The 27904-nt window shown below is 46.6% G+C and overlaps 1 protein-coding gene across 1 annotated transcript; it reads right to left on the bottom strand.

Annotated features, from left to right (window-relative positions):
- Window positions 1–121: 121 nt before the first annotated feature.
- POU2AF1 (POU class 2 homeobox associating factor 1) lies at window positions 122–22166 on the bottom strand. Its single transcript, XM_006190366.3, has 5 exons — window positions 21733–22166; window positions 4118–4248; window positions 3557–3599; window positions 3207–3472; window positions 122–757 (listed from the first exon to the last, which is right to left on the bottom strand). Exons 1-5 carry the CDS (start codon window positions 21746–21748, stop codon window positions 443–445), a joined length of 771 nt encoding a protein of 256 aa, XP_006190428.1. The 5' UTR covers window positions 21749–22166; the 3' UTR covers window positions 122–442.
- Between the last annotated feature and the right edge of the window lie 5738 nt (window positions 22167–27904).

The raw sequence follows: 27904 nt of genomic DNA, 5'->3' as shown, positions 1-27904 counted from the left end.
AGGCAGGAAGGGAGGGAGGAAGGAAAGAAGGAAGGAAGGAAGCTGGCTTATGATTCTAGTCTGGGGTAGAAAGTGTAGCTATGAAATGGCTACTCCAAACAGATACGAATCTGAGGCTCAATCCCAAGCTCATTTTTTTTAATTGAAGTATAATCAGTTTACAACGCTGTGTCAGTTTCTGGTGTACAGCACAGTGCTTCAGTCAGACATGGATATGCACATATTCATTTCAAATCTCGAGCTCCCAGTTTATGCCTCCCCACCCCGCTGCCCCTTGGTGACCGTGAGTTTGTTTTCTATGTCTGTGAGTCTGTTTCTGTTTTATATATAAGTTCATTGTCTTCTTTTTTTTTTTTTTTAAGATTCTATATATGAGTGATATCACCAGGCTTATTTTTAAATCCCAGTTTCAGGGAATAGGACTGTCGGGTGGGAGCCAGCCCTAAAAGCCTTCCACAGAAAGCGTGTGGTTAAGTGTGTAGGTGTCGCTTTCCTCCTCCTCCAAAAGCAGCTTGTCGATGGTCATGGAACTGATGGCCCTCCTGGGGTCTTCCATGTCCTGAAGGACCGGCTCCGGAAGAGAGATGGGGAGCTGGACAAACTGGGGCCCAGGCAGGGCTGGGGCTGGAGGCTGGTACTGCAGGGTGGAGGCGGGCAGCGTGGACAGGGGCTGAGGCCACGGGAAGTAGGTGAGGGGGGCCTGGTGCTCTGGGCCCTCCAGCTGGGGCCCCACTGCAGGCGTGGCAGCACTTCTGGCCTGCGACGGGGGAGACACAGGAAGGTTAGCAGCCCCAGCGTGCCCACTGCCCACCCTTTTCTGCTGTCTCACTCCAGAGGGCTCCCCCTCCCCCTGCTCAAAGTCTCCCCACCAGGGAGAAGCCACACAAACTCCTGTCACCCACTAGCTATAAGTCCCTGCTCATGCACTTCCCCATCTGAGGTCCCTGTTTTCTCATCTGTAAAAGAGATTACACAGAGCACTGACATCATATAGGGCTGAGCAAATTAGAGAGGCTTTTCTGTTTTATTGAATATAAAATTTGCACCCTGATTTCAGAGATAATAAAATGTGTGTTGTGGGGAGGATGTCAATCTTAAAATCTGTGAAAATACAACACATTAAACAACAGGCCTGTCACACAGCATAGCAGCTGCATCACAAGGTGGCCACTACCGTGCCCAGACACAGGCTGGCCTGGCCATTCTCCCCAGTTCTCTGCAAGCAGTACCTCTCACCTGCACAGCAACCACCCTACAAGTCCCAGGAGAGCCTGTGAGAGAGCCAGGGCCTGGATTCTTACTATCTTCTACCGCTGAGGAAGCAAGTGGAAGAGGAAGTCTCTGCATGGGATGATGTGTGAGAGGCCAAAACTTCCCCCTCCCCGCCTGCCTCCCCATCATATCTCTGCCAGTTGCCAATGTGTCTTGAGAGCAAACTGAGTTATTTTGGGAAGAGCTTATTTCAACTTCTTGGGACCTCGTTGCAATGCAGATTCTGGGACGGGAGGTCTGGTCGGGCCTGGATTCTGCATGTCTAATCGAATCCCAGGTGATGCCAACGTGGCTGGTCCAGGGACCACAGTTTGAGTAGCAAGACCTTAGGGTATTTTTCTATAGAATGATAGAGCCAGAAAGGGTCTCAAAGGATTTCCATTCTCCCAACAAAGCCTTATTATTTCAAAAATCCAATTGGAAATCCAACATTTTTGAGTCATCAACCTGTGCAGGTCAACTGTAGCTTCAGGTTTCTCAGCTCAGGGATAGAATTACATCAACTGGTCATAACAGGCCTTCTCTGCTGCTGAGCGGGAGTGCCGATGGGTAGCCCTAACCAGCTTTGATGAGTTAATTTACAAAAGGGCAAAACAAACTAATCGCTTCTTAATAGATAGAGTTTGTTTGCTACACGGAAACTTTCACAACAAGAGGTGGGACTGAAGCAAGGATAAATAATGACAGGAATTGCTGGTCGTGAAGTGGTGGGGAGCCATTGTGTCCTCCTCTCCCCAACCCCACCCCAGGACCCTGATCGGAAGTAAGAGGCCTGAGAGAGGTGCTGAATTAACCCCTTCTTCTCCACCACCATTCAGGCCCCACACATGGTCTGCTGAGCAGCCAGATGGGCGTGGAATGGGAGGGCTCCTGCAGGCCAGGCTGGGACGATGCTGGAGAAGCAGGTGCATCAGGCTGACACGGGACCTTGGGGAGAGGACTTGGGGAAGCAAGCCAACTCCATCGTCAAGTGTGGGCTCTGCTCACGGGGCCCCACTCCACCTCCCACAGCCCCCCTCGGACTGGAGCTGGATACAGCTGTAACTGCAGCCTCCTCTCCTCTGAACACCTGGGGGATTCCCATTCCTTTGGCCAAACAGGCACCATGCAGGAAAAACTATTTCTCTTCCTTCCTCCATTCCCTCAGGGAGCAGGCCATTCCTTTCCTATCCGGCACTCGAAGGCAGCCCATGGCTAATGTTGCTCGCCTACTTTGAGACGATCATAATAACAAGCATTTATCGAGTGCTTTCTGGGACTCACGCTAAAGCCCAGGGACTATTCTAAGCCCTCTGCGTGCATCATGCTGTTGATCCTGATCTCAGCCCTCTTGTGAGTATTCCCATTTTGCAGATGAGAATATTGAGACTCACAGAACTAAGTCACTCAGCTCAGGGTCACATAGCTTGCAAGTGAAGGGGCAGAGATTTGAACCCAGGCCATCTGACACTCAAAACATGACCCTGGAGGTGACTCTATCAAAAGTAGTTTTCTGAAAATTTGTGTCTCCTGTTGCTCAGCCTAGAAATTTTCTGGTAAATCCCAGTGTTAAGTGGAAAAATCACCCCCTAAATCATCTGAGTAGGAAGGAGACACTGGCTCTGGCAAGAGACCCCACGTAGAGATCTCACTTGCCCCCCCATTCCACTCAATAAAAAGAGACTCATGACTGAGACTCAGTGCTTACAGGGCAGTGGGGGAGACTTAGGGCAGAGAGGCAGGAGGACGTGCCAACCCCTGAGGAGCACCAGCATGACAAAGGAGGCTACACGCCTTTTCCGTGGAAGATATTTTAAGTTATTGGAAATGAAAGCAGACCTCCCTGAAGGACAAGGTGGGCTTAGATGACCTGACTATCCTGGAAATCAACAGCAAGGAAGGTTAGGGGTCAGGAGGTCAGCTCAAGTTCTAAAGGGTGCCTTTGTGTGACATACCGTGACGTTGGTGATGAGTGGCTGGGAGGCATAGGTCAGCACCGAGGAGGGCCCCACAACCGTGTAGCTGGGGCACACAGGCTGCACATACATGTCAGCCGAGTAGGGGCAGCTGACAGCTTCATGGGACACATACTCGGTGTAGGGCGTCCATGGGGCCAGGGGCTGGAGGGTGGCCGGGGCGGGCTGGGAGAGCCAGCCGGCACACAGGGCCCCCTCCTCTGTCACCGTGGAAGCAGACATGTCCATGTCAAGGCAGGGAGGACCTGTGGGAAGAAGGAAATGACAGAGCTGCAGGTGCCACCCAGATGAGGGGCCTGGAGGAGGCCAGGGCTGGGGGGAGCTCTTACCTACTGTGGTGTAGGTGGCCAGGGGCTGATGGGGCAGCACCACCTGGAGGGGAGAAGTAAAGACCGGAATCAGGGTTCAGCTGTCTCCAGCTAGCCCTCTGCAGGAGGCCCACCCAGAAGGCCCCAGGGCAGGAGAGGACTGGGTTGAGGGGAAGCTCCCTTGTTAGAACCAAACACCTGCCCCATGTCCCAGCCATCACCACCTACACCTTCGAGGGGCTGGTGTTTCCATTTAGCAAGAAGGCAGTGCACTTAGAGAACTGGCAGCACCCTCTTCCCAGGGGAGCCCTCAATATGTGCCAGGAGGTGTGAGACACTTGTTCACTCGGGCCCTGGCAACAGCTGTGTCCAGTGGGCCAAGCTGGCCGGCCCATCATCCTTGTCTTGCTTCAATGGACCCCGACTTCTACCTTGGGTCCATCTCCAGCAGCCACGTCATGACAACGTGTGGCCTTCGTGCTGAGTATCCCATGGAGCAAGGATGTACCCTCCCACCTGACCCTTTTGCCCAAACACACACACACGCACACACACACACTCCAGCCACAGCGGCCCCCTCACCGCGGTCGGTGCCACCGGCGTCCCGCTGCTGGCATGGCCACGTTTCCGCCGCAGCAGCTCCTTCACCGGCTCCTTCACGCGCACCCCCTGGTACGGCCGGGGTGGGGCCGGGGCTTGCTCTGGAGCTGTGGCTGTGAAGACAGTGTCACTGGTACCCCGCTCCCTTCTCACCAGCCCCCGCCCAGGATGTCCGCTCTCCTCCAGCGTCTGCCTGCTCCCCTAAGTTGTGCCTGAACACACAGGACCACAGGAGACTTCCCAGGGTTCTTCTCCAGCATTGTCACTCCCTCTGCCCAAAACCTTCTATGGCTCCCCTCCACCCAGACGATTAAGGCCCAGGCACCTTAATCAAGAACTGAAAGTCCTCCCGAGTGTGGTCTCATTTCCCACCTCTTTGTACACTAACCACTGCCTAAAGCCTGACTCCGGCCAGAAGGTCTATCCAGCCTCCTCTACGTCTGTTTGTGTGTCTCACCTCCTCATCTCTACTTGCGCCTTCCTGTGGTCAGGATTCCTTCTCACTGTTCTCACCTTCTTGGCTCTTCTGCCCCAAGACTCCTGCAACCCTCTTAGCCAACCACAGCAGCCCACAGAATTTGCTTCATCCTCCGCCCCTTCAGCACTTCCAAACCAGTTAGCATTCATCCCAGGGGGCGGTAGAGGTCAGCAGGAGAGCAGGGACTCTGAGTCAGAACCAACAGGCTTCAAAACCTGCCCCTGCCACATTCTGGCTGTGTGATGCTGGGTAAGTTACTAAACTTCTCTGTGCTCCTTAAGGTGCAATTTCTTATTGAAGAGGTGTTGTAAGGAGTCCCTGACATAGCAAACGGGAAACCTGATATATGCTTAGTATAAAATCAGTAGCCATTCAATCAGTTTGTAATCTGCTATGTGATAAGTAGTAACCCTTTCGGATGTAAATTTCTTATACCACGAACTAGATTATCAACTTCTCACGGCAAATATTGGACATTATTTCTCTATATCTTCCCAAGTGGCATGTCCATAAGCTTAGTAAGGCATTGGTTGACTAATTGGTTGGATGATTATTCAAAATGTGCTTCCATTCATCCCCAATTCATCTCTCCTGGACCCTTAGAATGGGCTGCAGTGAGTGGTCCCCAGGTTCTCCTTGGCTCCCAGGATGTAGGACAAATACCCAATTGTGATCCATGTGCCCTGGGCCCAGAGTGTCCAGCCTTGGTGCTGAGAGAAGGTGCTCTCTGCCTTTTGTCGTCACTGCCGAGAAACCAAAGCAGCACAGGCTGGAACACAGGGCTTTCCCGGCCAGGAGAGCAAACCCAAAGCAGCGACCGCTGGACAGTGCCAACCTGCCCACCCAGACAGCCCACAGCCTGGGGCCTCGAGTCCGGGGAGCCCCGGTCAGCCAAGAGAGGCGCGTAGCACCGGGCCTTACGTCTCACACGGGGAGTCCGTTATCGCCCACTGATAAGGGCCCAGGGACCCGGGCTCTGTAACAAAAGCCCGGAAGCCTGGGTATCTATTAAACCCGGATCCGCAGAGCTGCCCTCCCTGAACTTTGCTCAGTAAATACCAGCTGATAAGACCCCAAGCCTGCCTAGCCCCAGCCCTCCATGCCCAGCCTGCCCCCAAAGCTCGAGCAGAGAGGGAGGGGGCAGAGGGCATCCCAGGAACAGAGGACACAGAGCCTGAGAACCTCAGACTCAAGTTCATCCACAGGGGCTTCCTAACCTGGCCAGGTAGCACAAGCCACCAGGGAGTGATGCCACATGCAGATGCCCAGGCCCTGCTCCTGGAGAGTCTGATTTGGGGGTCTGATACGTGCCCCTGCTTCTGTATTTATAAAAATCCCTCAGGTGATGCCGAAGCTCTGCTGATTCATCCCTGATCCCATACAAGAATCTCCCTCTAACATCCCAAGAGGAGACTAATTCTCCTCTTTCGAACGTCCTCCATTATAACAGGGGATCTCTACTGGTATTTATTCATTCTTTCAAATATCCCTGGGCACTAGGAATACAGCACGAGAAAGATGTGGCCCCAGCCCACATGCCTCTTGGAGTCTAGTGGAACAGACGAGCAATGAAACAGTCATAATTGGTGACATTCAGGCTGAAGCAGGAGTGTGTGGCAGAGACAGCCAGCCTGGCACCTGCGCCCTGAGACCCCCTGTGCACCATCACCATTGTTTAAGCAGCAGTGATAAAGGATTTAAGGACCAAAGATATTTGTATTCAAATCTGGGCCGCCAGTTTCTAGTGAAAAGGTCTCTGATGATTTATTTTACATCCCTGGGCCTCAGTCACCTCATCAGGAAAATGGGGATAACAATTCTCGTCTCAAATGGTGCTTGGGAAGATTAACTGAAATCACACATGGGAAGCTCCCAAAGATTCCCCTTCCCCTTCCTCCACTCCCTCCCACATTCCTCTGGAAAGCTGTAATGTCCTAAAGCTCTCCTCCTCCTGGACCTGCCTCATGGTGAAAAGCCCCATTTTTCTTGGCATTACCTTCTAATGAAACTCACCGTTCATAATCCATTTACAGCTTCCTCATCTATAAAATGAAGATCATCATGGTAGGTACTTGGGAAGGTAATTTGAGAATTACATGTAAATGCTTAGAATGGAGTGGCACCGAGGAGGCACTGAACAAGTGGGAGCTAAGAAAATTATCATTCGTAGTAGCAGTCATAGCTCTTTCCAGCATCTGAAGACAGACACCAGGTCCTTGGAGAGTCTGAATGAACATCCCATTCCTTTCACTATTTCTTAATGACATGTTTTGAATTTCTCTAACCTTCCTTCTGGCTGCCTCACTCCTGCACAAGTTCCATTTGCCACCTCCCCTTACGATGGGTGATGCCCAGCGGTGACCACAGACCCCTGATGTGGCCTGACGTGACAGAGAAAGGGCGCCTGGCCTCCAACACTCAACCTATGCTTGTCCCCAGTTGGGTTTCCAGCTATTTTTAGGCATAAAGTGCAGCCTGAGGCATCGTGCACTCAGGAGAAACTCGGGGGACAGGGCTACTTGGGGGTCCAAGCAGTGTGTCACACTCTTCAGCTGGGGGACAAGAAAGGCTCAATTGTACATGCACACATCACAGGCCAGATCAAAGACAGTTGCACGGCTAACCACCCCCCTCTGATTTGCATGTACACTTCTGGGGAAGGGCCCAGAGGACGCCGGATCCCACTCCCTCCCAGGAAGTGGACACATGGACCACCTGGCTGCCCAGGGGCCGGCTGGGCGCTTCCAGCATCTTGTCAAGCGAGAGCTTCCTGCCTCCTGTTGTTTTTGAATCAATGAACAAAGAGGCCTTGGGGAGGTGCTGTGAGCTGAGGTCATCACCCTCCGAGGTCTGGACTTGGAACTCACAGTGTCAACAGCTGTGCACTAGAACAGCCACCATATGGCGAGCAGTCTCTGAGTCCCCACCTCTTCCTATTGCAGTCACAAAACCCCCGCAGCTCCCAAGGATCTCCTGTCTGCCCACCACGAGTCCACGACCAGCTGCCGAGGAATCCTGTGAGGCAAGAGCGAGGGTCCTCCTGATGGTGTCTTTGCAGAGGGCCCACGAAAAATCAGAATCTGAGCTTCAGGACAATTCCCACCGGAGCCCAACGGCCAAGTGCATTTGCAAAGTGAAAACTTGCAGTGGGTGCCTTTCACACCCACCTTTGTGAAGCAGCAATAAACATTATCGAACTCCACAGTAAACACTGGACTCCCTACCTCCGGGAGCATGAGAAATGAGCCCACACGTATAAATGTAAAAGAGGAAAAGAGGTTGGTCTGAAGTCAGGATTGCTTCGCCTTGGGTCTTCTAGAACCCTGAATACAACTGAACTAAAATATTTAAAAGAAAATTTCAGGATGATTAAAATAATTTCTTAAGATAATAATGATCAGTAAAAAAAGAGGTAAGAAAAATAAAAGAGGAGATCAAAAGAATAATACACAATCACAGAAGATGAAAGTTCAATTTCCCAAAGTAGAGTTGACCAGAGATTTTAATAGCCCCCTGATCAAATTGCAGCTCCAGGAAGACGCTCGCAAAGCCTAAAGCTTTCTCACCATTTATCTTGTGGTTTGAGGCCCTTTAAGTCTCCTGTGGGCATCCAAGTGTCCGTCACGGAGAAAAATCTTTCCACCTAAACACAGACCTCTTGACGCTCGTTGGCAATCTCCTTTTTTAGGCTGAGAAGTTCAGCCGAACTGTCTTTCCACCACAACAAGTCAGTCAGCGATGTTGTTTGGGAAAAAAGAAACAAAACTCATTTACAGAAAACCTATGATCTTGGCCCCAGTGAGGGCTTCCCTTTTCCAAAATGAGCAACGAAAAAAATCTGAAGGTATAAAAAGTCAGCAGAGGCTATTTCAGTTCCCCCTGCCACACACACGGACATGCTCTGCATCACAAAAATAAGTGTCCTGCAGCTGCTGTTCCACTGGAGAGCACAGACCATGACAGACGCAAGCCGAACGGTCACCTGAGACAGCGCTCTGGCTGTGTGTGGGCACTGCGCTTGCTTGGCACCGAGCTTGGGAAAGCATAGGAGTCCACTGATTTAAATAAACGTGGCCCTTGGTTCCTTGATGAAGGTATAATCAACATGACCGAAGAAATATGCAAAACTGTCATCACTTGTTTATTTAATGACTCCATGCAAACCATGTTCACACCATCGGGAGAAAGCAACCCAGCTAAGGCTTAGGAGGTAGGTCTTAGTGGATCCAACACCCAGGCATCTCCCTGGGGCAGCCTCGAGAGAGCCCTCTTCAGGTAGGCATTACCTAGAACGGCCCCCAAGACAGTCTTGCAAGAAAACTCCTCTCCCACTTGGTGTCCTGTTAGAGGTTTCCCATGAGCCACCAGGGCCAGGCAGTCATTTGGACACGAGTTGCGGCTGCTGCCCTAAGGGCTGGGCTCTAAGGTAGACTCCAGGGTGAACCTACATCTCCATCATCAGGGAACCAGGAAGAGGAGCCCATCCCACGCATCTTAACGATCTAGCTCCTGAAAGTGATTTCCATTTCCAACGACGGGATGAACCTTGAGGCTGCAGCCGCACAAGGTCCTTTTGAAAGATCAAGCTTTCCTGGCCTGGAAGGACACGTAACACATTATCAATAGCTCCAAATAACCACAGTAAATGTGCTTCTCTTTTGCTGCTGAATGCTCAGTGTTATTTAAAAAATAAATTAAAAAGACCCACTAAGGATAAATACAAGTAATTTTCTCTTTGCTCATAGCAAAACTAAACAAATCATTGAACAATAGGAATTCAAGCCTAGGGTTAACAAACTTGTCCTAGCTCCTAACAAAGTCACAAAAGTTGCTAACACTTTTCACTGTAACATAAAGAAGCTTGTTTGTGTTCTTGACCTAAAATAGTTAAGGACTCCCAGGAAGTTAGCACGGCTCAGCTAAAGGATTATTCACATCCTTCACTGAAACTCTACTGCAAGAGTTTTTTTATGAAGGTCTGAGTCAAACTTTTTCAATGTGTTCTTTGCATTCATGGACAATGGCTGATTTTTTTCCAAACAGGAAGAAAGAACTTGGGTTTTGGCCAAAGATTGGACTTGACACGCTACAGAAAGGCTTTCCCACCCAATTTACACTAAATTGGCAGTTTACTTTTTTTTTTTAACATAGGTCAACAAAAAGATCCCATATGCATGTAAATGTGGATTTTCTGTTTGCTAATGTGTGAGCTGAGAGACCTTGCAGCCAGGAAATATCAACCTGTCACTCACATGTTCTAGCAATCTGCAGAACACTCAGGGCGGGCAGAGGAGAAAAAAAATCAAAGGACAATGAAAAGATGGTTTTAAAGGTGTACAGAAGATATGGGAAAGTGGAGCCTCCACTGAACAGGGATTTGGTGTTGCTTATAAGGCTGCCCAACAGGATTAAGTCTTGATGTCTTCCTGTGAAGACTGGGGTGCCTCTGGCAGGAGACCTCAGAGATGCCAGCCCCATGTCTGTGGTCTGGTCCATTCACTCACAGCCCACTCTCATCCATAAGCGCCTGCCTGAGGTGTCCCACCCTGCAGCTCAGGGTTACCTGGGGTGTCCTCAAAGTTCTGGGTGTCACACCTGATGGCCTTGGGTAGAGTCGCCCACCAGGCCTCCTGATTCCCTCCTCACAGGCACTGCCCCCAGCCAGAGCTCTCAGCACCACGCATGCATCCGCCTCCCGCCAGACCTCCCACAGAACAAGCAGGGTGAGGGAGGCTCTTGGATTCCGCTCCCTACTCCCAGAGACGGTGTCAGTGCAGGGCCTCTTCTTTGGGGAGACTCAGGTATGTTGAATGAATAGCTGCTGAAGGTCTGTGTGTTTCCCAGTCACGATCATAACTCCCAGGAACTCAGAAACAACCACGCGCTCACCTTTGCAAGATGCCGTGTGGCGCACAGAGACTTTGACACACCTGATTTCATGTGAGGCCTCACCACAACTTCTGAAATAGGCAGAAGAGGTCTTTCTCTCACCCTTCTTTTCACTGATGAAGAAAGTGATGCTCAGAGGTGTTAAGTGACTTGCCCAAGGGCCATGCTTGTACACAGCGGTGCTGTCAACTAAACTGATTGCAAAGGCATTTACTTCCGCCTCACATCCTGCCTCCTCCCTGCGCAGGCAAATCCCGCTTATTTCTCTGGGTGACACTGGAGGCCAATCTTCAAAGGGTCCCCTGCTCAGTTCTGACCCTCCTTCCTCCAGGCTGGGGGTCTGGCTTGCCCCACCCCAACCCAGTCTCCCTCGATTGCCAATTCCCGCAAGAAATGACGCCTCCCAGCCGAGAAGGGAGGGAGACGTCCATGAGAAGCTTACCAGCAGTCTGCTCACATGAGGGGTGACGAGAACTGAGAGACCCAAACAATTCCCCGCAAAGTTTTATTTTTGGTATTTTCGACTGAAATGACAGCGGAGAGGTCCACCTGAGAAACCAGCTGCATCTGCCCGCCTTTTACAGAAACTGGGGTCACTAGAGCAGAAAGGGGTCCCGTCTCAGACATCACGTCCCAGGGTGGGAACAAGAGGAGGAGACCCCCGGCAGAGCATTCATTGAACAAGTCCTTGCTGAGCAGAGGAAACCACATCTCCGCCATCACGGAGCTTACAGTCTAGTCTAGGAGGACGTAGACTTAATCGAATAATGGCACAAGCAAACCTGGAGTTACAAACTGTGACGGAGCTGGATCTGCCTCAGAGTGGAAGCATCCTGGCTTGTTTGGCTGGTTCTCACCCTCGCTTGATTCAATGGGACTTGAATGAGCAGCAAGTCGGGGGCCCCTGTCTAAGAAGCTGGATAAAGAGGAGGGTGCAGGAGGCATGACTGTTCTGCCTCCAGTGCAGGGAGACTGCTCTGCAGTCAGGCTCAGCCCATACCTTGAATGTAAGCCTTGCCCAACATATAACAAATTGGCCCCAGATGTTCGAGATCCTTGCCCAGCCTAGAGACCCTGCATGGACCCCAAAGATATTTCACTTCTCCCGTCTTGGCCAATCAGCCCACTAGAGGAAGAGCAGTCCAAAGAATTTAGATTCCAGGATGGAAATCCGCTGACTTTAGACGTTCTAGACTGAGTCTCAAGTCTAACTTTCTGAGATTCATACTTGCAGGGGCTTCTGAGTCAGGCTACAGCTGCTCTCAATGAAGTCAGAGACCATCTCCTTCTAATGGTGGGCGCATTTCAGCTGGGAAGGGAAGAAGCATTTAACGCAACCCTGAAATGCTTGGCATTGAACGTGGTATATGATGTTGTTTGGGACTCAGACAGAACTAGTCTGGAAAACCTACTACACAGTTCATCACCATGTGACACTTGGCAAATCCTTTGACTTGTGTGTGACTCCATTTCTCCATTTGTTAAATGAGCATCATAATCTCCACCTCAAGGGATTATCGTGATGATTGAAATTAACACAAACACCTAGTATGTAATAGGTTTTCAAGAAATGGCTGTTTCTCCTTTAATCTCAGCCCAAATCTGTGACCCCTCACTCATCAGAGAAGTAGCCCTGGTACCGTGACCCTGACTTGCCCTGATCCTGCAGGGTCCTGATACTGAGACTGTCTGTCCCTGACACACCCAGAGCCTTGTACTTGCAGCAAAGCCCATCTCAGCCTGCCTTCACTGTATTCCCAGAAGCCATCCCTCAGGCCCTTGGAGCTGATGTCCCCAAGCAGCAGAAAGGACATGCTTAGGAGACAGGGAGGCCAATGATGCTGCAGAGAGACTGGCCAAAGGCCTCATTTGCAAACAGAACCAGCCTGGACAGGAGATATCACAATTCTGGCCTTGCCCTCTTGTGAAGATTTCATGAACTGAGCAGAAGGACTTCTTTCTTCCAAAGCCACCAGAGGATGAGGTTTGCGGTAGATTGGAGATTTTTAAGGACTCTAGGAAGAAGTACCTTGGAGATTTTCTGAGTGGCAGACAGAGTAAGATGGTGTGCCTTGTCCTGACCTCAGATGTGGCCTCTAAAGGAAACTGTATGTATTTCCACAAGGACAGGGGTGCAGCCACTTCAAAGCTAGGAGCACATATCACGTATGGGATGGAAACATGGCAGTGCACAAAGGGAGGGCTCTTTAGTGATCAGAGAGGGGAGTTTTACCACCTGATAGAGGAAGACAGACTTCTCGCTGACATATTGGGCATTGCCTCAGCTTTACTGAGAGCAGTAGGGGTCAAAATGGGAGAAGAAAGGACTTAACACTCAGAGCACAAGAACATACCAGGAGTGAACTGACCGAAGGTGCCCACCCAAATTCTACAGCAGGGCAGCACCAGAGTGAGGAGACGGAGCAGAGGAGATAGACTATCTTCCCTCACTAGATTAAGACCCACAGCCTCAACCTAGAGTTGCCATTCTGATCTAGAACAGGAAAAACCGATGCAGCTGGAGGGGAGGACATTCAATTGTTTCTTCCTTGATTTAAGCAATATCTCATTTGGGATTTTCCAGACCAAAGAGATTCTTATTAAAGAAAGAAACTTTCCCTGATACCTTCAGGTAGGGACCACTTCCTTGGAGGAAGGATTCTTCAGACCCAGCGTCAGTTATATATTTAGGGTCAGACCCCACTGCCCAAGCCTCAAGACTCGTGGTGGTCTGGGGTACAGCCTACGGGAGTGAAGGTAGCCTTAATACTCGATTCATGATGTGAGATATAACTGTCAGTCAAACTAAGCCTTTTTGTTGAGTCTCTGGTTTACTAACCAATGGTCTCATGATGGGGGTGGGAGGAATCCCCTGTGAAGGACGCCAAAGAAGTTCTTAGACTAGCAAGCCTGGGAAATCTTTGAGGATTAGATCCCCTTCCTTATTCACAAGATACCGACATAGACTGAAAACATGACTTCCACAGCTTCAAAGCTCATGGAGACCAAGACAACCCGGGTCACCTTGACTGACTTCTCTCCAAGCCTGAGGTCCTTACCCCCAGAAGAGTTTAAACCAAGGACCTGTGACCAGCTATCAGGATTCTTGCTGAAGGAATAGAGGATTGGTCCAGGTCAGGGTTGTCAGGCTCTGATCTAAAGAATAGAGTGAAGATGCCTATAAAGGGAATTTTTTGCCAATAAAGGGAAGGAAGCAGGGGAATCTGGGGGCAAATAAGCAATCAGAGGTCCAAGATCCTCCCCAAATGGCTCCCTTTTGATTTTTGTATCACAGTTCCGCAGTAGATTTGGTTTGAATAGAGGGGTTTGTGACAAAAAAGTTGTAAACACCAGCCTAGATATCCTTGGATTTTCTTCCCATCACTAATACCTTATGTCCTAAGATGCCTCTTCATTCCCCAGAATCTAAGCAAGAAGTCTGATTACCGTGCATTCTTCAGGCTGCGCACCCAAAACCATGTGTGCTCCTCCCTGAGCCCATTTTCCCGTCCCTTCTGCTGAAGATAATTTATTTCATTGATTGACTTCCCTAGCTGGAAATAATCCCATCATTGGGTGGACACAGGCTTGCATGAGACAGTGAGTGAGTGGTTGGTTTTCCTTCTACACCTTTCTTTCCTAAGTTGCTTTCGTCCGGCATTAAAACTTGCTTCTGTTTTCAACTTTCTTACCTCCCTTTTTCCTTTCTTTTCTATCTCCCCAGCATTTTTCAGTCTTGGAAATTTGCCGCAATTTTGGTCCTCTTTTCCTCTTCCAATTAAATGTATGATTCTTTCTAGAGGATTCAAAAGTAATTCAGCATTTCTTAAGTGTGGTCAAATCCTTTTCGGTCCCAACACCTGGTCTGAGAATGACTCTGGTTTATCATTCTTTGGCTACCTGCTCTTCCCAGAAAGTGATACTAACGAAACCATTACTAAGAAAAGGAGGCAGCACATTGCTGTTTCAGTTTTCAGTATCACTTGTGCTATTTCTTGCTTACTTCAAACTAGATTATAACATCCAACCTTGCGAATTTCAAAAAAACAAACACAAGTTTGCCTGTCAGGACAAGCCTGCCGCCATCCCACCTTCTGAGGTTGGCTGGAAACTGTGGCCCGAGTTCCAGATTTGGTCACAGAATGGCCAGCTTCACCGTCAGCGTCAGCCCTGATCACTCACCCCACCCCACCGTGAGTGACAAGACAAAATGTGCATCCTGCTATTTCACAAGAAATGCAGAACTCAGAGGGCATACAAATTACAACCTAGAATTAGTTGCATCAACTTTGCCCTCAGAGGTGGTGTGAGAGAGAATAGGAAAATAATAATAGTAACTAATAGTTATTGAGTGTTGACTTAATGCCAAGCCCAGTAGGAAACACTTACCACAACCCTGTGAAGGACCACATTCCCACTGTGCTTATAAGGAAACAGCAGCAGGGGGCTTGCCAGCATCATACAGACCAGTGAGGCATAAACCTAGGATTCAAACCCACATCTGCCTGCCCCAGAGGCTAAGCTTTAAACCACTCAAGGGAAAGAAAGAGCAGAGATGTCACTTTCTAATTCAAAATAATCCCCATACTTTGCTTGCCAGACTTCATCTACATACACACACAGGCGCTCGCGCACAGACAGACACACACACACACACACACACACACACACATATAAAGGAATAGCCTGACTCTTCTAAAATCTCAACAGTTCAGAATGAAGGACGTGCCAAGGAGGCAAAAGCCTTGGCTCCCACCACAGGCTGACACCCGGGGCTCTCCAGAAAACAGATGGGCTCTGTTATCTCAGGCAGTTCGAGGTCCCTCCCTCCCCCTTTGAACCCTCCATTGCAGCTAAAGTATGAAGTGCAGGAGGTAAAAGAGCAACTTCATTTCCTTCAATAAGGAAAAGCTGAGACACATGCCTCAAAAATGAGTTTTCACAGTGTGAACAGACAGCTGCCCACTGGTGCACTGCATTATGTCCTCTGTGATTTACCTAATGCGCCAGAGCATCTTCCTCGGCCCTGTGCGTGAGCCGGGCACCGAGCTGAGCAAGATGACACTCAGGGTGCATTACTAATTTCATCTTTAAGCTTCAGTTTTCTCAGCTGGGAAACTGAGCTTAAAACAGAACCTGCTGCCATGTGCAGCAACATGGCTGGACCTAGAGATGGTCATATTGAGTGAAGTAAGTCAGACAGAGACAAATATCATAGGATGTCCCTTATATGTGCAATCTAAAAAAAGATACAAGTTCTGTTTACAAACCAAAAACAGACTCACAGACATAGAAAACAAACTATGGTTACCAACGGGGAAAGGGCAGAGAGGGATAAATTAGGGGTTGGGGGTTCACAGACACACATTACTACATATAAAATAAATCAGTAACAAGGACTCACTGTATAGCACAGGGAACTATATTCAATTTCTTGTAATAACATATAGTAGAAAAGAATCGAAAAAGAAAATAAATATATGTATGTATATGTACCACTGAATTGCTTTGCTGTACACCTGAAACTAACATCGTAAATCAACTACATTTCAATAAAAAAAAAAATACCAGAACCTACCTCCTGGAGTTTGTATGAGGATTAAACGAGATAATACATTCAAAGTGTGACAAAGACTGGCGGTTGCCACACCCAACACCTGCCCTCTCCTTCCTTACTGTCAACTCCTACATTTGAGGGGAGGGGGGAGCAATGCACCCAGCTAAATAGTGTCATAGAATGACACTATTCTCTCTTAAAGTTAGGAGTGGCCATTAGACATCAGCAGAAGTTGTGTGTTGGTGTGGAGGGGCAATGATAGAGAAGCATGATGTTTTTGCCTTTCCATTTTCTTCTTCCTTGTCTGAAATGCAGATGTGATGGCTGGAGCCACAGCAGCATTTATGAAGCAACTTTGAGGACAGGGTCACATGCCAAGGACTGTACATCAGAAAGACAGAAGGAGCCTGAGACATTGTTGGAACTGTGGAGCCTCCATACAGCCCTGCAGATGACTATGGACTTCTTTTGTGTGAGAGAAAGTATACCGCTGTCTTATTTAAATCCAGGTTTCTTCTGATCTCTTCAGTAACAACCAAATGTCATCCAGACTGATCCAACAGAGCACTTAGTATACTGCATGGCTCCAGATAAGCTCTCAACACCCCATAGCTGATTTGTGTCCCTCTGAAAAAGATTGAACATGCTCGGCTCATAGGAGTGTAAAGGCCAAAAATACATCAGAAGCCATCAATGTCAGCTTCCTGTCAGTAGTTCTCAGCTTGACTGCACAATAGAATCACCAGGGATGCATTTGAAAATACGTATTTATTTTTTATAAGCGCTCGTGAAGTCTCCGCGATTGGAGCTGGAAAAGGATTTCAGTCAAGTTCAGTCTCCTTGCCCTCAGCCAGCAAAAGAGAAGTCCCATTTTAAAGGCAGAGCACTTGAGACGCAGAGTGATTAGATGACTTGCCTAAGGCCCCCACAACTTAATTACCCAGAGATCGGAAAGTAGAACCCATGCCTCCTGCCTGCAAGAATAACGCTTTGTCATAGCATCACATGACCAAGACAAGAGGGTTTCAGAAGAGGCCTCTTCAGCCTAGGCAAGCCCACTCTTGACAAACTGTTAGTCTACAAAAACAAGAAAACTACAACATTGCTAAGTATTTCGTGAAGCTGAAAATTCTGTTAATGATCATAATCAGTTACCCAATTGGTTTGATTGGCTCAAAGTGAAAAATTGGTGGACATCGTCATTTAGTGGGAAATAAATTACTTTAGGAAGAAGTCAGAGGAGAAAAAAAAAAAAAGTAACCCTAAGATCTTTACTTTGTAATGGGAAAATTTGAAAGCAAAAATGTACAAGACTTTTAAGTGAATTAAATGTCCAGATATTTAGCAAAGAAGTCTGGACAACTTTGGTTCTTTTTGGTTCCTCACTACAGGTTTGCAGCTTTGAATCAGAAGAGAGCTTTTGGGGGAGGGTATAGCTCAGTGGTAGAGTGTATGCCTATGGTGCATGAGGTCATGGGTTCAATCCCCAGCCCCTGCATTAAAATAATAATAATAATAATAATAATAATAATAATAATAATAATAATAATAATAATAATAATAAAGAAGAAGAAGAGAGCTTTCAAAACCTCTGACTCAGGAACTTTTGGGGTAAAGAGGGGGACAGGTTGGCTTTTTCCCTTAGTTAATATAGGGAGAAGAAAGTAAAGGGTCCACCTTGAAAACCATCGGCTCTTTTACTGATTAATCAGGATGCTTAGCAGATGGGTCATTTATTTCACCTCCTCCTGTGCATGTGAATTCATGAATGTCTTCTGGATCCTGCCATCCTTATCAACGAGAACCACTGAACCAATAAATACACTTAGTAAGAAGTAAAGGTGTTTATTAGTCTTACTAGTAAGCAAAGGCTGTAACACAGAATAGAAATATTAGAAGCAGTCCACAGACCTACATTACTTCTTGTTATAAGTTCACCCGAATTTTTGCAGGAAAGAGAGTTCCAACACTTGTATGTATATTACAGATGTTTCTTATCTTAACTTCACTTTTAACTGCCCTCAAAAAGTTGCCTATTTACTGGAATCTTGACGTAAGTGTAGAGTTCTAAGTTGGTGAGAATTTTGAGACCCTAGTTTATCTACTTGGTGAAACCCTGCTCTGTTCACGTAGTCTGAAAGCAAACATTCATGCCATAATAATTTGATAATAAGCATTGCCTGTTCTTAAGATGCCTCCCTGAGCACCACAGCAAAGAAACACCAAGGTCAAGCCCATGGGACATAAAGACAAGCAGTCAGTTCAAAGAAAATCAGTCAAGCCTGCCTTCTGTTACTGGGTAGATCTTTCCCTAACACAAGCAACAACCATAAAAAGCAGTTGTTCAATTCATTCATTTGCTAACAAGTGGTGTTGAGTTTAGGATACCCAGTTCCATTGCTTTTAAGGAAGAGGCCAAGCAAACCAAATTTCCACGTTGTGTAAACCATGTAACCAACGAACTGCAAGTTTTATCTCCCCTTGGCATCGGCGCTGTACAAATCTGATACCAAGTAACTTAGGAAAAAGAACACCTAAAGTATTACCCCGATCATTTTAGACCAGACGTGGGCAAATCTGGTCTGTAAAAGGCTGTGCAGTCCATATTTTAGGCTTTGCAGGGCAAATGGCCTCCGTGGCACCCGCTCAACCCTGCCATTGCCACAGACAGTAGGTAAATGAGTAGACATAGCTGCGTTCCAATCCATTCTTATTTACGAAAACAGGTGATGGGACTGGTTTTGCACCCAGGCCAGAGTTGGCAGGCCCCTGATTTAGACCCTTGGGAAACTGTATATAAAGTCCCATCAATATTTTCAGGTGCCCGTTGAACTATTCTAATCAAAGTGTGGGGAAAGCTGAGAAGAAATTTGGTATAACCCTAATCACTCAAGATGGGCCCACAGGAGGTGTCAGGGCAGGAGGTGAGGGTGCTCTCTTACCATCATCGTTACTTCTCAGGAGGCTTGATGACACTTTTCCTATTCTCCACTTTAGTTCTGACAAAAACTTGTAAGGCAGGCATCAGAACCCCTATTTTCCAGATTTTCAAGAAGGTGAGAAGGTTAAATAATTAAGTTGCAGAACCAATTTTCAAACCCAGACCTGTCTCACTCCGTTGCACCTGCTACTTCCACGGAACCTTTTCTAGTTGACCTGAAGCAGTGCTTCTTGCTGAGATGGATGTGATTTTCTCACACCCACTGGAGACCTGCCTGCGGACCAAGTGAAGAGCCTGCGAATGGGGAGGTCAGGAAGCGGGATCTGCAGGGAGAGTGACTTCTTTATCCAGATGGCCACTCAAACAAATCTCAGATTCATGGTTGTGACTTGAAGATTTCCACCTCCACCTGCCAGCAGTTCTGAGCTAGTTTGAACCAAAGCCCATGCTCACGGTTACTCCACAAACAGGGGTCATGGGCCTGGTAGGGAGGAGGCACCATCTACAAAGTGAATGTTTTCTTAACCCTTTCCAGAACCCCAGAGTACAGTCATTTCAGCTCATGCCTCGAGGGTGTTTTCTGAAAAAAGAAAGTGTCTTTTCAGCACTCTTGGTGTCTGATTTCAAATTCTGCCCTTCCATCAGGTGATTCTAAGTGGGCTGACAACACTGCCCTGTTTTTACCGGTTTTCCCACAGGGTTTAGTCACCCAGGTGCCCTCAGTGCCCTAGACAAAGTCCTCACTTGGGGTAAGGGGGTGGGTCCAGTGCCCAGGGCCCTTCCTAATTTCCTTTAACGTGCCAAAGGGCAACTAAAGAGAATTTTGATTATGTGCATCTGAACACCTCAGTTATTCCACTGACAAATTTACAATGTGGTCTCCCCAAGGATGGAGTTTTGTTTCACCTGACTGACCTCCAGGGAATAAGCAGGAAACATGCCTCTAGCATCCCCTTAAAACAAAACAAAAAACCAAAAAAAAAAAAACTGTTAATCTCTCAGGAGGCATTAGAGGAGGAAAAATGCCATGTGCAACCAGGAGGAGGAAATATGGCTGCTCATGAACACAGGGAAGCAATCCAGATCTCAGACGCTGAGGCAAAACCAGAGCAGTCAACGTCATTTCAGTGGCATCTCAGCTTCCTTAAGGGGAGCCTTGGGAAATAAGTATCATTTTTTCACCCCATTTTACATATGAGAACCCTGGGGATCAAAAACAAGAAGAAAGGGGCTTGCTCTGAGTAGGTAGGAACCAAGATAGAATCCTTCCAAGGGCTCACATAAAACCCATCACCTGAGCTCTGAGTGTCAAAACATATAGTCACTCAGCAGAGACATTCATGCCCGTCTGCCAGCATTAATGCCCCGACAGGGCCGGCCACCTTTGGTCCCAAAGGTGAGGTTCTTGTTCTACCCTCCTTCAGGGAGCAGTGGCCACCCACCCATCCTAGAATATGTCTAGTTATCTTGCAAGGATTCCATTCCTCTCAAACCCAAATTAGAATTCATTTTTTTAATTAAAAAATAACTGCATCTGGCCAACATCAAAACAATCATGAGACTTCACAGTTTAAGTTTTGAGATCGTCCCTTCTCATTATACATTAACCCGCTCAATTCCAGAGAATTTACACAAGAGATGAAGGAAACAATGAACTGCTGATAAAGAGGCCGTGAGTTCTGTTTTAATCAGTGAAGGTATAAATTCAGAACTTTAAGGGCTCCAATAGAATATCTTCTGTAAAATAAATAAACACTCCCTAATTTATCTTTTTCCGTAAATCCAGTTTCTCTCATATTCACTTTGCTTGAAGTAGGGTGTACCTGAATTCATTACAAGGCATTTTAAAGACCTAAGCACCTTTAAAAGGACAAAGCAATTTCTTGGTGCCACCTCCCTCTCGGGGAAGTACAGAACTGAGCCCCAGGAAGGCTCAACCCTCATGAGGCCATTGAATTGGCTTTGCTGTTCTGAGAAAGGAATGTTGTAGATAATATTCGTGCGATTTCAGTTATTAATAACACAAGTCTCTGTTCAGTCCCACATAATGGAAAATAAAGTTCATGGTTGTTCCATCCAACTCCAGGGATAAACATTAAGGTGAAAGATAGACCCCGCTGCCCCCTTGTGTCCCCTTGCGTGGGGACACAGAAGCCCTGCCACAGGGTGGGGAGATGTGTGGCAGGAGACAAGACAGCCCAGCGAGTGAGGACAGGCTCCCAGCTCGGCAAAGCCAAGCTTCCACGCTGTTCCGATTCAGTCCCACGAACGTCACACCGTAGGCAGAAAGCTCGGTAACTCAGAGAAAAACAGGCCCACGGAACTGAACCCAGGCTAAAGAGTAGCTGTTTATAAAAATAAAGCCATTCATGTAAAGAACTCCACGGCGTCCCCCGCCCAACCCCAAGCCCAGATCACACTTGGCTTTTGTTTTGTGAATCATAAGCTGCCCTTTTCACCACGGTGATTCATGCAGGCGGCGGGGACAGGATGCGCTGTCCCACCTTGGAACACTAGTTCGTTCCCCTCCAGCCTGGAAAATCAGCATCACCTCTGACAGGTTGGTTTCTCCACCAGGCTCCATCTCGCCCACCTCAGCCCTCCCCGCCACCCTGGCCGGGGACCCAGACCCTGCCCATCCCCACCAGTATCTCCCCAGCTACAGGCTGGCTGGTGAACCCCGGGCCCTGCCGAGCTGACACGGCTCTGACAGCCGCGGCCGAACCACTTACGTTTTTGCCAGAGCATGGCCTGTGACAGGATGTTGCCTTTTCTCTTTGAAGCAGACAGTTTGGCTTCTTTAATGTGAGACCTGGGTGTGCTTGCCTCCAGTGTAGCCACTGTCTGCTCAGAGGCTGTTTCCTCAGCTTTTTAAAGGCGCGAGTTCCCGCTGCGGGGGCACAGCGTCATCACATCCTCCCACCCCGGGCACCGGTGCACTTCTTTTCCAGCAGGGCCGCCCGTCACCCCGTTGTGAGCACCCTCAGAGGCCCACCGGCTGCAGCCACTTCGCGCGCAGAGCCAGCCAGCTGCATCTGCACAACAACACGGCCCAGAAGGCCGCGGTCACTGGGACGTGGGCCCAGAGTGTGCGGGGCTGCGCGGGGTGTGCACAAGTGTGCGTGAGTGGGAACTCCGGGAGCATGTGTGTCGAGTCTTGGACCTCCCTGCACCTGGGATGGGTCCAAAGACCACCCCCCTGGAAAGCTCTGGGTTTTCTATGGTGCCCATTCGGGCCTCTCCATCACCAGGATGTCGGCCGGGCTCAGTCCGCCCTGGGCTCTGCTCAAGGGGAAATGCGGTTCCCAGGGGTCACTGGTTCTCAACACAGGAGGAAACACCTGTAGACTCTTCAAGCCTCACTAAACAATCTCCTCGGTCTTTTAATATTGCTTTTCTGTTTATTCCATTTTGAAACACGTTAGCCCCACCCCTTGACCCCCAGCCACCACCAAAATGGCAATTTTTCACCCTGCTTGAATAGGGGGAACAGTGGTTCTGATGGTCCATGTGCCCACGGAGAAGGAGGCCAACTCACTCAGGGAAGGAAGAAGAGGACCACCCTCCTCCACTGGAGCTGCTACCCAAGGAGAACTTGCAGGCACCGTGAGAACAGAGCCTTTCTCAGAGTGCCCACCGCCTGTCAGCCTGAAGCTTCTCCGTGGAAAAGCAAGGGGGTCACAATCTGCTAGCATCCAGGGCATTAGGCTGCAGACGCCTTCCCAGTCTGGTTGCCTTCTGCCACCATGAACCTGAAGCCCACATGCTCAGGACCTAAGGACCCCATCAGTTTGGGGTCAAGACCCCAAGCAGGTCTGGGGTCTTGCTGCTCTGCCCTCCACACTGCCTCAGAGCCATCTCACACAGCCTACAACAAATCATGCCATTCTCCAGCTTAGAAAGGCTTTACCTCCTCCCTTCAGCCACAGAGCTGGAAGCAGAGAAGGCCCCTAGCCATCTCATCTTTGTCTGCCTTTCTGGGCTCATCACCACGGTGCCCCACCCCTGCCACGGATCCCCAGAGCCCGCTAAGCACGACTCTGCACCGTGCAGCTCTTTGCCTTTGGCATAGCTGTCCCTTCTTGCTAGGTTCCTCTTCTCCAATTCCTCACAGGAAAATCACCTCCCTATTTTTCAAGATCCAGCTCAAATAGCCCCTTTGTGGTGAGAAATATTCTGCCCTTCCCCCAACCTCCTAGCTCAGAAAGTATTTGCCCCTCTTTCCCCAGCTTCTGCAGCATTTAGTCTGTTCATCACATGACGGTGAATTGTTGCATGACTCTGTAGTTTCCTCAAGAAGGTTTCATCTTTGTCTCCCTCGTGCCCAACACAGGACCCAGAGCTCACGCACCTGTCCCTCAATGAAAGTTCATTCAATGAAGTGATGAGTGTAATGAATGACTGTCTCTAATGGGTTGTTGGTTCTAGGGCAGGTCTTGAGAAGAGATGTTGTCCACGCAACACGACTCCCTCAAAAAGCAGAGAAGTCTGTTTCCTGCCTGAGTTATGAGCCCTCAAGACAAAGCTTCTGGACTTTTTAGGACATGGGGGCTCCAGTCAGTGGCCTGGCAGGTAGCAGCATCCTTGGGCCTTGGGCCACACTGAGAAGTGTCCTCGGAAACAGGGACACATATGTCAGGCCTGGCTCAGTCGTAGGAGACAGGTTCCCATCAAGGCTCTGCCACTCACTGGCTGTGCCCCTGTAGCAAGTCACATAACTCTTCTGGGTCTCAGTTTCCTTGTTTATAAAATGAAGAAGCAGCTCTCCAACTGTCTCACAGGGTTCTCAGGAGGATGTGTGACCTCAATTGCCCTCTCTTGCATTGCTTTGGAGTTTGGGCATCTGTCTTACTTCTCCAAGTTCCATGAAATTGAGAACTTTTTCTCATCTTAGTCTCTCCCCACAGGCCTAGCATAATGATTTCCATAAAGTAATAATAAGATTAACTACTTATCGTGCACCAGGCTCCATGGGAAGCCTTAGCTACATTATCTAAACTAGTCACCATTTTGTTCAGAGACACAGACAAATGCTTAGGAAATTTAGTTTGCCCAGGATCATCAGGCTATTAGGTGATGGGCTCGGTCTAAGACACAAGTTCATCTGACAAGAGCTTTAAACCATTACATTAATATGTATTTGTTAATCAAAAGTCAAATGCAAGTTATGTTGATTAGTAGAAATATAGGATCATTCCTATTAAACCCTGGGGCAGATCAATAACATTTATATCCCTTAGGACAAATCTTTGTCCTCTGGAAAGAGGGGAGAAAGAGGACCAACCCAGAGGTGCTCTGAGAAGTCAAATCCTGTACAGCAGCAGAGAAGAAAATGCCAGCAGGCAAGTCCACCCTCACGGGCAGCTTTAAAGCCTGCCACCACTGACCACCTCAGAGCTCAGGAAGCAGATTCCAGCTCAGTGCTTCCAGCAAAGATCCTGGAGAGCAATGACCACATATAGGTAGGCTTTTGGGATCCAAGACTTGATCAAAAAGGCAAATATTTGCTGGGAAGACATTTTCTGTGAGTCAGAATCAAAAGTCAAACTACATGGCATAGTTGGAAAGAGGACTAGATGTCCATGTTTATGCAATATCTCAAGAAGTGGAGGAAAAGAAAAGAATTCTGTTAATGCCATCCAGATGTCTCCAAATGCAGGTGGGCTCACATTTTTTTTTTAATTTGATATACCAAAATCAAAATCCTAAAATAATTCAGTAAAGAACTCAGCTTGGCAAAAAAGAATCGCCGGAATTTATTTCTTAACTCAACAAAAATTTCTTTTTTTTTTTCTTTCTTTTTTAAAAAATATTTTTAATAGACTTTTTTCTTTTAGAGCAGTTCCAGGTTCACAACAGAATGGAGCAGAAAATACACAGAGTTCACACATAGCCCTCCCCATCCACATCTATATACTCCCCTATCCTCAACATCCCTCATTCAGCGAAAATTTCTAAGTGCTCATTATGATCCATTGTCTATATTAGGTTATTTTTCCCTTTTCATTTGGGCTTTGATCATTCTCTTCATCCATGGCGCTGTATCATCATCAGGCCATGCAAGTTCCCTCTCTTATTTATTTATTTCTCCACTCATTCATTTGTAAATTAATTTATTCATTCATTCACATTCCTCCCCATCTTCCATGCCTGTTCTTTTTCCTGTTTCCCCTCACCTCCACCAGACTCCCACATTCCAATCAAAGCAACTATTTTCAGCTGGTTGATATCAAGCCTTTTACTTGTAGACATTTGTATCTGTTTTTACAAAGTGTATACTGTTTTGCACATTTGGCTTTTTAATTCTTGCAAGTGGTGTATTATAGAGCTCAAACTGTTTGTTACTTTTTAACTCAGGACTGTGTCATAGGGTCCATCCACAATGCTATATATACATTCCATCTGTCACTCTTAACGGCTTGAAAGTATTCAGTGGAATGCAACACTGCATTTAACTCAACTCTCTTAACCAGATTGTCTCCAACCTCTCCCTGCACAAACAAAGCAACAATAAACATGCTGATATGCATCCTTTTACAGAAGCATGTGAACATTGCTTTGGAATTATGTGCTCAGAAGTAGACTTACCAGGTCAAAGGATATGCATATATTTAAGTTGACTAAATATAACCAGGATTCTCACCAGTTCATGAGAATTTATTTCCATTTCATTACCAAGCTTGGTATCATGCAGCTTTCTAGTTTTTGCCAAACTAATGAATGTAGTGATACCTCGTTGTGGCTTTATTTTATGTCACTAATACTCATAAATTTGAGCACCTGTTCATATGCTTCTTGACCTCCTGGGTGTCCTCTGCTCTAAAATACCTGTTCATTTCTTTGCCAGTTTCTCTGTTGGGTTTGCTATCTTTTTCTTGCTGATTACCAGGAGTTCTTTGTGTATTTCACATGTACCATTCTAGATATTGTCATACAAATTTCTTCTCCTAATTTGTCACTTAACTTTATTCATGGTGTCCTTTTTTGGAATAGAAATACCTAGGTTGTGTAAATGGGCCTGCCTTGAACTCTACTTGATTTCACTGATCTCATTGTCTGTTCTTGCATTTACACTTTACAGTTTTCACTATTATTTATCACAGTATGTCTTAAAATTTTTAAATAAGTTTATTAAGTCCCTCAAAAAAATTCCAACTGAAGTTTTGGTTGGTTTTCATTTAAGTTACTGACTGCTTTAAGGAGGACTGATATCATCACAAGAATAATTTAGCCCAGCTAAGCATGGGATAGCTCTCCATCTACTAAGATCATACTCTATGTTCTTTATTATTATTTTTAAAATTTTCTCCACAGAAGTCTAGTGAATTCATAAATAAGTAAATTTTAATTACTTTATAATTTCTCTTGACATTGTGAATACTATCTTCCTTTTTATTATATTTTCTAGCTGGTTATTATTGGTATAGAAAAATTTTAATAACATTTGTGATATCTTTTTTTTTTTTTTTTTTTGGCTAATTTGCTGAACTCTCATTAGTTCCAATAGTCAGTTGATTATTATGGTTATTCTAGAGAGATGATCATCTCTTCTGAAAATAATGGTAGTTTTATCTTTTTCCTTCCAAACTTAACACTTCTCACTTCTTTCCTTCCCTTACAGTGTTGGCCACCACACTGACAAACAGCAATGGTAATAGTGCTTATTAACCATCTTGTCTGGTCTTGAAGACATAAGAAGATAAATTCCTAAAACTAAAAATATTTATGAAATATCTAAGGTTAAAAGAACTCATGAATGGTGAAACAACAGCAGTAAAGGAAAACTAAATCTTTTAGGACACATTATATGCAATTTTTAAAAAACTAATATAAAGAGGAAATCCTAAAACTTACTGAGAAAAAGATCACATTAACAACTGAGGAACAAGAATCATACTGACAGTATACTTCTCAACAGCAAAATTAGATGCAAACAGACAATCAAAAAATGTCTTTAAAGTATTGAACAAAAGACCACTGAACCTATAATTTTTTTACATTTTTTGTTGAGTTATAGTCATTTTACAATGTTGTGTCAATTTCCAGTGTAGAGCACAATTTTTCAGTTATACATGAACATACATATATTCATTGTCACGTTTTTTTCCACTGTGAACCTATAATTTTTTAATTGATGGATAGTCAGTTTACAATGTTGTGTCAATTTCTGGTGTACAGCATAATAGTTCATTAACACATATACATACATATATTCGTTTTCATATTCTTTTTCATTATAGGTTATACAAGATATTGAATACAGTTCCCTGTGCTAAATAATAGAAACTTGTTGCTTATCTATTTTTTACATAGTCGTTAGTATCTATAATTTTAAAACCAACCAAACCGTCATTCAAATATTGTAGCATAGCAAAAGTATCTTCAAGCAGACAAGACCTCACATCAAAACTGCTCTCAGAGGAAGCTCTCAGGTAGAAAGGGGCAACCGAGGAGGATGCTGCAAAAACTATGGGAGCAAAGGTGGTCAAATACCTGGATAAAGTTTATTGTAGGAATTTTCTGAATGCTTGGGGGAAAAAAAGAAGGAGGAAATACATCTAAAAGAATCCAGATAGACTAGAGTATAGGAAATTTTATGCCTACAAGTTGAAAAAACCCACATTATAAAAACTGTCTATGGCCCAAAGATTCAGAGCAATTTGTAAAGTCATGTATCTACAGAAAGATTTCTTTTTTCCCTTTTATTTTCTTTTTAATTCTTATTTTTTATTGACATGTAGTTGACTTACAGTCTTAGTTTTGGGTGTAAAGCAAAGCAATTCAGTTTTATGTATACAACCTAGATTTTTTTTTCAGATTCTTTTCCACTACAGCTCATTACAAGAAATTGAATACAGTTCCCTGTGCTATCCAGTCTTTGCTGTTTATCTATTTTACAGATAG

The sequence above is a fragment of the Camelus ferus genome, chromosome 33 (assembly GCF_009834535.1).
Source record: "Camelus ferus isolate YT-003-E chromosome 33, BCGSAC_Cfer_1.0, whole genome shotgun sequence".
NCBI classification, from domain to species: Eukaryota; Metazoa; Chordata; class Mammalia; order Artiodactyla; family Camelidae; genus Camelus; species Camelus ferus.
The sequence above is the reverse complement of the archived record's forward strand: the minus strand, read 5'-3'. Positions and strand labels throughout refer to the sequence as shown.